We start from the raw sequence: 10,000 nt of genomic DNA on the forward strand, positions 1-10,000 counted from the left end.
CATTTGAAGATTTTTGTCCACCAAATTTTTTTGGGTGTCTCTTGTTCCTGTTAAATCACCCTTGTCATAATGGGAGTGAAAGTGCTGCATCATCTTATACTTGTCAGGGGTTAATGCAGTTGAAGCAGTGTGTGCAATGTCAAGCTGCAACTTAGAAATATTAGTTATCATTGCCATGTCTTTTTGTCTCTTTTCAAGACATTACAGGTTTTCATCACTGCAAATGTAAATTTTCTCAACAGGTCAATAAATGCTCTGTTCTGTTCAGTATTGAAATATTTGTTTAATTATTATTTTATGCCCTCCCAACAGACATATGTAGCAAACATCCTCATAGCAGTGAACCCCTACATCGACATCCCAAACCTGTATACCACAGATACTATCAAGAAATACCAGGGCAGATCCCTTGGTCAAATGCCCCCTCATGTCTTTGCGATAGGTGAGTGTGTCATCTCTGAGATTATCTTCAAATTAGCTGAAAGAAAAGATTGATGATTTATTCCATACTTTTGATTCATCTTTTTATGTTGATATATAGCTGAATATAAATTACCTGCATTTGTTAATGTAATTGGTTGGATTCATTATTTTTCCAAAACACTGGAAGAAATTACCTGATATAAATAGCCCTAGTTTTAGACTTACAATTTGATATCACAGAATTAAGATACATTTGTAACTATAGTTTCACAGTCTAGTAAATAGATGTAAGCATTGAGTTTGAAACATAAAGTTCAATAACAAGTTAAGATACACAATCTGAATAAAAGATCAGAAATTATCCGGCTTGTCACTAATCACCCTGTCCTCCACAGCGGACAAGGCTTTCCGAGATATGAAAGTCCTGAAGCAGTCACAGAGCATCATCGTCTCTGGGGAATCCGGTGCTGGCAAGACAGAATCAACTAAGTACATCCTGCGCTACTTGTGTGAGTCATGGGGATCCAAGCTCGGGCAGCTGGAGCAGAAGATCTTGGATGGTAAGAGGTTCTTGTCTTCTTTTTTGGCTACTGTGCACTTCATGTTTTAGTGTTACTTTTCTTGCATTTTTAGTTAGTGTGATCTTTATGATATGATCTTTAGTAGTACCACAACATTTCAGACTTGAATATTTTTGTTACTTATTATAATCTTGATATACATTCTATATATGGACACTAGAATCATTCCATTTTTAAGTATTTCAATCCATAGAATTTATAAAGCTTTAGGATTTGTTTTTCCTTTTCACAGTTGATAGCTTTATCTGTTATATAGTACCTCTATGATATATGATTTAGGAAAGAGAAAAAGAAAGTGTTGAGAGTAGACGAATGTGATGAAGGGAAGGGAAGGAAAAAGAGGTAGGGAAACTTAGAAGGAGATGCTTAACATTTTCCTTAAGAAGATACAGAAGTACAAGAGGAAGAAACATGTATGTTAAACTGAAGCAATAAGGTTTGCCGAATCATGTTAATACTCCCTCTGATTGTAATTATTCTGGCCCTGCTGGCATTCATATTTTTTCTTCTTGGGTTTTCTTTTCCCTTTAGTTGTTTGCTATTTATAAATAATTTTTAACTTAAGAAAACGTGATTAAAAGGTAGTTGGAAATTTGTGGCTTAAAAAATTCCATAAGATTAAAACATGAAAAATGTGTGAGGCCTTACTAACTTTGAAGTGTTAACCATCATAAGTTAAAAAAATCTAGAACTACTTTTTTCCATATTTCCCCATTCTTAGGTTCTTGAGCTAAATCCTTCTTTATCCTTCAGCCAACCCTGTGCTTGAGGCCTTTGGTAATGCAAAAACAACAAGAAACAACAACAGTTCACGTTTCGGAAAATTCATTGAGATCCATTTTAATGAGAAACACTCAGTGGTTGGCGGGTTCATCTCCCATTATCTGTTGGAGAAGTCAAGGATTGTGGTTCAGGGGCCACATGAAAGGAACTACCACATTTTCTATCAGCTCTGTGCTGGTGCACCTGAGCAGCTAAGACAGCAGCTGAAACTAGGGACACCAGATCAGTTTAATGTGAGTTGTATAACAGTTGATATATGTACCTTTTTTCCCTTTTTTTTTTTATATGATATAGTGTGATGCAAAATGAAAAATGGGCTCCCATGGGGTGGAGATAAAATCACACTCTAATCCCTTCTCCTGCACATATTCCAGTACCTCCGCAAGGGCTGCACCCAGTACTTCTGCGGCAAGGATACAGAAAAGTCCTTGGCAGCAAACCGTAAGAGTGGCAACCACCAGAAGAAGGGACCCCTAAAGGATCCCATGCTGGATGATGTGAAAGACTTTGCAACCATGGACAAGGCTCTGAGTAACCTTGGACTCACCAGCCAGGAGCGACTGGCCATCTACACAACTGTTGCAGCTGTGCTCCACCTTGGTAACATCTCATTCGAGGATAATCCAGAAGACACGAAAGGTGTGTTTTGATTTCAAATATTTTTTGTCTTTGTTGGAATTGTTGCTTAGACTGTTGTTACTGTTGTTGTTATTATTATTATTATACATTCTAAGAATGAATCTTTCCTCTCTGTCTCCAGGGGGTTGTATGGTCTCGCCTGGCTGTGAAGGTTCATTGAGCACAGCTGCCAGCCTCATGGGTGTCGATCCCGAGGAACTTAACCAGGCACTGTTGGCTCGCGTCATGCAGACAAATAAGGGTGGACTCAAGGGAACAGTTATCATGTGAGTTGGTTATTTAAGGTGGCATGAATAATGAGTTTGAATAATGGGATGCAGTGTTATATAATGTGATAGATTCTGAAGGTGTAGATTTGCAGATGAGATAGTGGTTTATTTCATTTATTTATTCATATTTATTTGTATATTTATTTATTTATTATTATTATGTTTTAATTCTGTTCTTATTTTACTTGTTATTATGAATATCATTATACACTCAAATTAGCAGTCATATCAATTAATGTTGTCGTTTTACTTTTCGAGCTGGATATTTTATTGTTGTTGTATTGTTGTTATTTTTTTTCTTTATTTCTTTTTTTCTAGATAGTTTTTAAAAAATTACATTCATCATATTCTTTCAGTAGGAAAGGGGTTTAAAATGTCTTTAAATTTTTCTTTTATTTACTTCATTTGTATTTTTTTCTTTCTTTTTTTCTTTCTTTCTTTCTTTCTATCTTATTATTCTTACTGAGTGTGAAATAATTTTTTACTTTTCAGGGTTCCTCTAAAAGTGTACGAGGCAAGTGGGGCTCGGGATGCCCTGGCCAAGGCAATGTACAGCAAACTGTTCGACTACATCGTCCACCGTATTAATCAGAGCATTCCTTTTTCGTCATCATCCTACTACATCGGCATTCTAGATATTGCTGGTTTTGGTAAGAATTTTTCTTTCTGTTATTGTGTGGTCTTTCTCTCTCTATTTCTTGTTCCAGTTTTCTTTATCATCATCAATAACGGTATGCTCTTTATAACAACCTGAAAAAATACTTATAGATTAATGTGAATTATATAATGATTATGCTCATCTTACCTTCAAGGTCTAAACTTCAGTTTGTGCATTTTTTCCTGTGCAGAATATTTCCCAGTGAACAGTTTTGAACAGTTCTGCATCAACTACTGCAATGAAAAGTTGCAGATGTTCTTCAATGAGCGTATCCTGAAGGAAGAACAAGCACTTTACGAAAAAGAAGGTCTTGGTGTTAGAAAAATTGCCTATGTCGATAACCAGGACTGTATTGGTGAGTAAATGGGTAGCACTACATGCTTTTAGTAGACACCATCCTTTTTTCAGATGTTCCCAATTGGATATGTGCTTACTCATATTTCAATTTTGAAGACTTAAATTTGTAGATTATTAGTTTTTTGTAGGCAGTGACTTTATCTGTCATTTATTATGGAATAAAAGATATTTTATAATACCTAATATTTATTTCCTGATTTTTTTATTCCTAATCCTTTTCAAATTCACTTAAAAGAACATCTGTGTACTTAAAGAGCATCAATATTTCTCTCTTTTTTTTTCCTCCTTCAACTCAAATCACCAGATCTGATTGAAGCAAAGGGGAATGGCATTATCAGTCTCCTAGATGAGGAGAGCAAGCTGCCCAAGTCATCGCACACACACTTCACGGCAGCAGTTCACAATAACCACAACAACCACTTCCGCCTAGCCCTACCACGCAAGAGCAAGCTGAGGGATCATCGGGAGATTAGAGATGATGAGGGCTTCCTCATCAGACATTTTGCAGGCGCAGTGTGCTATCAGACGGTGAGAAGGAAAGGGAGAGGGAGAGGAGATGGGAGGGAGATTAAGAAAAGAGCAATGAGGGAGAGAAGTAAAAAAAAAAAGGGATTAGAAGGAAGAAGGAAAAGGGGGAAGGGAGGGAAAGCTTCAGGAAAAAATAAGAAGAGGATCATCTCATTTGTATTAAATTCATATAACTATACCATGTCTTCCTCATACATTTTGTTAATTATTTTTCATACTTTGCCATATACTGGAAAAAGATTGGTAAAAATATAGAAAAAGAAAAATTCCTATTTGGTCTTTTAAATAATTTGTCTGTAGAATACTGTAAGTTATTGTTATTGCTAATTGATTCTTTCTAAATGATTATTATTATTACCACATCAGTTTTTCATTTCTTTCTAATATTTCTTGTACGAACAATAACACTAAATTTACTCCTTCAGGCACAATTCTTGGAGAAGAACAATGATGCCCTTCATGCTTCCCTTGAGGCCCTAGTGCAGGAGGCCCAGAACAAGTTCCTGCAGGGGCTCTTTGCAGCATCAGGAGAGAGCCACTCAGCCCGAGGGAAACTCTCTTTCATCTCTGTGGCCTCCAAGTTCAAGTCACAGCTGCAGGAGCTTATGGACAAACTAGGCAGCACGGTCAGTTTTGTGTATAGAATGTATGTTCAGGGTTGGACCTCTGGAAGCTTGTGATCATTTTTGGGTATTATTGTTGTAGTCATTTATGTTATTATCTTTTTATATTGTTGTTTTTATTGTTATTAACTTTGTCATTCTTCTTAGTAACATTATTACCATTATCATCATCATTATAAAATCTTACTCTAACCATAGGGCACAAACTTCATCCGCTGTATCAAGCCCAACGTTAAGATGGTTGACCATGAGTTTGAGGGTGGAGCCATCTTGTCACAGCTCCAGTGTTCAGGCATGACCACTGTGCTCGAGTTGATGCAGCAAGGTTTCCCCTCCCGTGCACCTTTCCATGACCTGTACAACATGTACAAGCGTTACTTGCCCCAGGAGCTGGCTAGGCTGGATCCTCGGCTCTTCTGCAAGGTATGTGTGTGTTCTTACCATGAGAATGTAATGATGACTCATCCACTTGGTAAGTCATTAGTCATCATTTTTAAGATTTCTTGTTACTGCAGAGAATATTTTATTTACTCATGTATGTATTCATCCAGTCAGATCAATATATAACTTTCTTATGCTACGGATTACTATTTAAAGCAAAATCACATATAACATTATACATGTCTTGCAGGCAAGTAGATGAGGTATTTTGTAGTTTTATTTTGATTATGTGTGAATCATTATGATTTGCATTAGCCACCAGGGTTTATGAATAAAATTTTATGAGAATATAAGGATTTGGAGTTTAGGGAAGTAACTGCACTTCCTTTGAATATAGATAGTTAGTTTTATAGTATATTAATGAAGTTTCCCCTTCTTTTTCCCCAATATTTGCAGTCTCTCTTCAAAGCCCTGGGTCTCAATGATCGTGACTTCAAGTTCGGTATGACCAAGGTGTTCTTCCGACCAGGCAAATTTGCTGAGTTTGACCAGATGATGAAGAGTGACCCAGACAACCTCCAGATGCTTGTATCGAAGGTCAAGAAGTGGTTGATGCAGTCCAGGTGGAAGAAGGCCCAGTGGTGCGCTCTTTCTGTCATCAAGTGTGAGTATTTGGGTGACTGGCAAGATAGGACTCTCTCATCAATCCTTTATGTATTTTATTTATTTATTTATTTATTTATTTATTACTATTTTTTTTTATCCGAATTTTGAGATCTTTCAAATTATTAAAGAGTACAGGAGTGGTGGATAATTGGCAGAAAAACTGTTAAATGTTGATAATGTCTCAGTAAACTTTTCAAAATGGAAAGAAGTTGAAGTGGAAAATAGAAAATAAATTAAAGTAAATATAGTCTATCTAATTGTTTCCAGGATTTGGTTGATGATGAAATAAGAGGAGACTAAGATTGTTCATGATATTAAGATCAGAAAAAAAAATTGTCAGCATTGGATTGATACAGAATAGATATGGAAGTGTAACAAGTGAATGGTTTTCCTCACCCATTTTCTCTTCTCTGCAGTGAAGAACAAGATCCTTTACCGCCGTGAACAGCTGATCATCATCCAGAAGAACATCAGGATGTACCAGGCAAAGCAGAGGCATCAGCCACGCTACAGAGGAATTATGAAAGTCAAGGGACTTCAGGTATGAAGGGTTGCTCTTTCTTGGAGAGATTTTTGGAACTGGAAAATTTCCTGCCTTTCTTTCTCTCTTTCAGTCTTTTTCTCCCTTTTGTGTTAAATGCTCAAGAAGGCTAAGAATTAGAACAAGTAAGGTATATTGTTCCTTACCTGCTATTACTTTCATTTCTTTCCTAATGATTCATTATATAAAAGAGTTGGATAATGCATCTTGCTCCTTAGATTTATTTTAATTTACATCTTTAGAATTATTCTCTTAATTTTATTATATGTAAATTTCCCACATTCTGGTCCTATGAGGGTTTTCTGTTTCCCTGGAGGTGTTGGAAGGCATTCGTTATGCTGATTTTGGTGTTGTGCTTGCAGGAATTAGGTTTTGGTAAGTGCTGTTTGGTATGTGATATTAGAATACATAGATATCTAACAATACAGTTTGAATGTTATATTAGTTTGAAATTATAACATTTCAGCTTTGGTTTGGTTTGAATTGTAACACTACCCTTTTAGTGTCTTTAGGTTTGAGCTCTACTAGTGGTGTTATTGTGTTTCTTAGAGTTCAGTTTCTAACAAAGATGTGTTTATGTTGTTAGGTTTAGAATATTTGATAGCAAGGAGAGGGCGATGAATCTGTATTGATTTTCCCCTTTTTCTTTGTTTATTGTCTTATTGACGTTAGCAAAAGTTCACTTGTTGACAGCAACTAATCACTTCTGTATATATCTCCTAGGGTGGATGCAAGATAAGCAATTTGCTTATAATGGTGATAAATTAATTATTTGTAACAAATAAAAAAACACTGAGAAATAATGCAATAAAACAAAACAATGACATGATACTTTTTATGCATTTATTTATTTTTACTTACTTTTCATAGTTTTTTTGTTGACGCATGTGTATCTTCTATTAAATTACATTGATAGTAACGCTCCTTCCTTATCACTTTAGGGTCAACTGCAGCAGATGTTAGCCATCGTTAATCAGCTGAAGAAGGACAAAGACTCATCACTTGCCACTGTTCAGAAGCTGCAAAACATGATGGAAGCCCTCATTCAGAATATCAAAGTAAGGACAAGAATTATTTTGAGATTGTATTCTTATAGCTTATACTTTTTTGGACTTTTATTTTTTTTCTTCTTCTTCTTTTTTTTTTCTTTTTTTTCTCTTTCTTTTTCTTTTTTTTTTTTTTCTTTTTTTTTTTCTCTTTTTCTTTTTCTTTTCTTTTCCCCAACCACCACTTCTGTGTGTTCTGTCCCCTGTATTTTTGTTACATGCAGATGGCTCCACATGTGGTCATCCAGTGAGGAGTCTATCAGTAGGCCCTAGTGACTGATCCTGATTTCCCCATACCTTGAATTGGTGGGAAAATGTGTTTTTCTCTTTAGTGCAAAACTTGGTAACATTTAAGACAATGAAATAATACAAAAGACACTTTCCAAAAGTCAAGGTGAGATAGATAAGACTAATAACTGACTCCTCGGTGACTAAGCACTTGTTGAGCCATCTATGTATAAATACAATAAATAAACTTATATTACAATGGACATGGCCTGCATTCTTGCCATCTGTGCCAATTGTGTTCATTATATTGCTCTGTCTTCTACTTCACCTTTGGTTCTTGTACTCTGCATGTTATTATGCCACAGTTGGACAGAAAGTGAGAGGTTTTTGTATTGTTGATATGCAGTTGAATATGGTCATAGTAGACTTTTCGTTTTCGTTTTTTCAGAAGCTTTTAATGTTTTAACCCCTACATGGCTGAGAAGTGTAATTCTGCTTATCTGCATAACAGCATTATTTTAGAGGTTACACATATCAGGTCACTCCTCAGGTTTTGGTTGATAAGTTCATAACTGATGCCAGACACTCCCATATACTTGTTTGAGTTTTTTTTAGGAATTTCCGTTTGTTAATAACAAGGACACCCGTAGGCATGTTATATTGTCCTGACCATTAGGGAGTTACTTGTATATTGCCAATATTCTATTTACATTCATTGTGCAAGATATATACATACTTTGTATCATTTCATTAATTTGATAATTTGTTTTCGCATGGAAGGCTAATGACAGAATGACAAGGGAGCAGATTGAACATGAGCATGCTGCTCTTGTAAGGTCTATGAACAGCGAACTAGATGCTTTGCACAAGAAGCTCTCACAGCAGAAGAATGCAGAGGAGCAGGAAAGGCTTCGTCGCATCCAGGAGGAGATGGAGAGGGAAAGGCAGAAGAAGGAGGAGGAAGAGAGGAGGAGGAGAGAGGATGAGCAGATCAGGAAGAAGTAAGTTGAAAGAAAATCTTGGGACTGTATGAGCTTCCTATAAAAAGAACAAAAATATATAACCACATTGTTTGCTATTATAGAATCTGCAGGTTTATTTTCCATATCTAATATACTTCTGCTGACTTTCAGGAAAACAGAGATGGAACTAAGACGCAAGCAGGAAGAGGAACTACGCAGGAAGATGGAAGAGGAGGACAGGAAAGCAGCAGAGGCCTTGCAGGTATTTTTGCATTTACTTTTATCTAAATTTTGAATGGGTGAGGAAAATCATCTATACATATATTGTGGCATAATTTCTATGTGTTTAGAGGAGCAAATGCTCCAGCCTCCAGTTCTTGGCCCCCCTGTAATTTGATGTTCTTGAATTACATTTTATTATACCAACAGTTAACCAGAAATTTCTCAAATTAATACAAATTAAACCCAAGGGTTTTTGACCATAAGCTTATAAGTACAAATTTCATATATGGTTTGTTATAAGCAATGAATATAATTGGATTGAAATTAATTATATTAAGATATTTTAATGTACAAATTTATGATACTTGAAAGTATTGTTATAGCACAGTGATAAACGGATGGATAGATATAGGATTATTTGATATTCAAAACAAACTTTCAGAAACAACTGGAGAAGGAAGCAGTTGAATCAGAGCGTTTGGCCCACCAGGAAGAACAAGAGCGCAGAGATCACGAACTGGCCCTTCGCCTTGCCAACGAAACCAACTCGGGGGTAGATGATCTGACCCCATCTCTCAAGAGGTGGGTCTTCTCTAAGCTGTGCAAAGAAGTGGGGTGGATTGAAAAAATTGTTTTAATAGGATATGTACAGTTGAAGTTAGCCATTAGTTAATCAGTTTTTTCATGTCACAAGTCTCAAGTTTGGATTATCCCATTTCTTAAGAAGTGGGTCTTTGAAACTCTGGGATAGAAAAGCAGGTGGACTTCATAGTGAGAGGATTAACCAAGATAATTTGAGATACGGCTGTTCTATCTCTCGCCCTCTTTAATATATCAAGTTTCCATGTGTTCATGTGTAAAATTCCAGATTGGATTCTTAACCAACCAAAAGAAGGTGAGATGTTTTTACATACATCTTAAAATTGGATCTGTCAGTTCAGAATGATACCCAATTCTTTAAGATGTTATTTTGTCTCTTGAAATGCATAGACCTCTATATATACTTCTTATCTTCTGTTATTCCTTTTCATCTTTGCCATGGTTATGATACATCACAGATATACTGAAGAGTTGCAGTCTTACTCATGTAGAT

At 36.0% G+C, this 10,000-nt stretch overlaps 1 protein-coding gene across 4 annotated transcripts in view; it reads left to right on the forward strand.

Annotated features, from left to right (window-relative positions):
• LOC119595189 (unconventional myosin-VI-like) overlaps window positions 1-10,000 on the forward strand; it is a 69,391-nt gene that overhangs the window by 34,904 nt on the left and 24,487 nt on the right. For all 4 annotated transcript variants that reach the window (XM_037944372.1, XM_037944376.1, XM_037944360.1 and 1 more), the window contains exons 4-19: window positions 313-442; window positions 819-983; window positions 1,758-2,020; window positions 2,162-2,426; window positions 2,548-2,692; window positions 3,188-3,345; window positions 3,544-3,708; window positions 4,015-4,238; window positions 4,664-4,864; window positions 5,060-5,284; window positions 5,699-5,906; window positions 6,325-6,449; window positions 7,391-7,507; window positions 8,504-8,724; window positions 8,857-8,947; window positions 9,350-9,489. In XM_037944372.1, the coding sequence (XP_037800300.1) occupies window positions 313-442; window positions 819-983; window positions 1,758-2,020; window positions 2,162-2,426; window positions 2,548-2,692; window positions 3,188-3,345; window positions 3,544-3,708; window positions 4,015-4,238; window positions 4,664-4,864; window positions 5,060-5,284; window positions 5,699-5,906; window positions 6,325-6,449; window positions 7,391-7,507; window positions 8,504-8,724; window positions 8,857-8,947; window positions 9,350-9,489 (2,843 nt within the window). The remainder of the gene's footprint in view (window positions 1-312; window positions 443-818; window positions 984-1,757; window positions 2,021-2,161; window positions 2,427-2,547; window positions 2,693-3,187; window positions 3,346-3,543; window positions 3,709-4,014; window positions 4,239-4,663; window positions 4,865-5,059; window positions 5,285-5,698; window positions 5,907-6,324; window positions 6,450-7,390; window positions 7,508-8,503; window positions 8,725-8,856; window positions 8,948-9,349; window positions 9,490-10,000) is intronic.

The sequence above is a fragment of the Penaeus monodon genome, chromosome 3, assembly GCF_015228065.2.
Source record: "Penaeus monodon isolate SGIC_2016 chromosome 3, NSTDA_Pmon_1, whole genome shotgun sequence".
NCBI classification, from domain to species: domain Eukaryota; kingdom Metazoa; phylum Arthropoda; class Malacostraca; order Decapoda; family Penaeidae; genus Penaeus; species Penaeus monodon.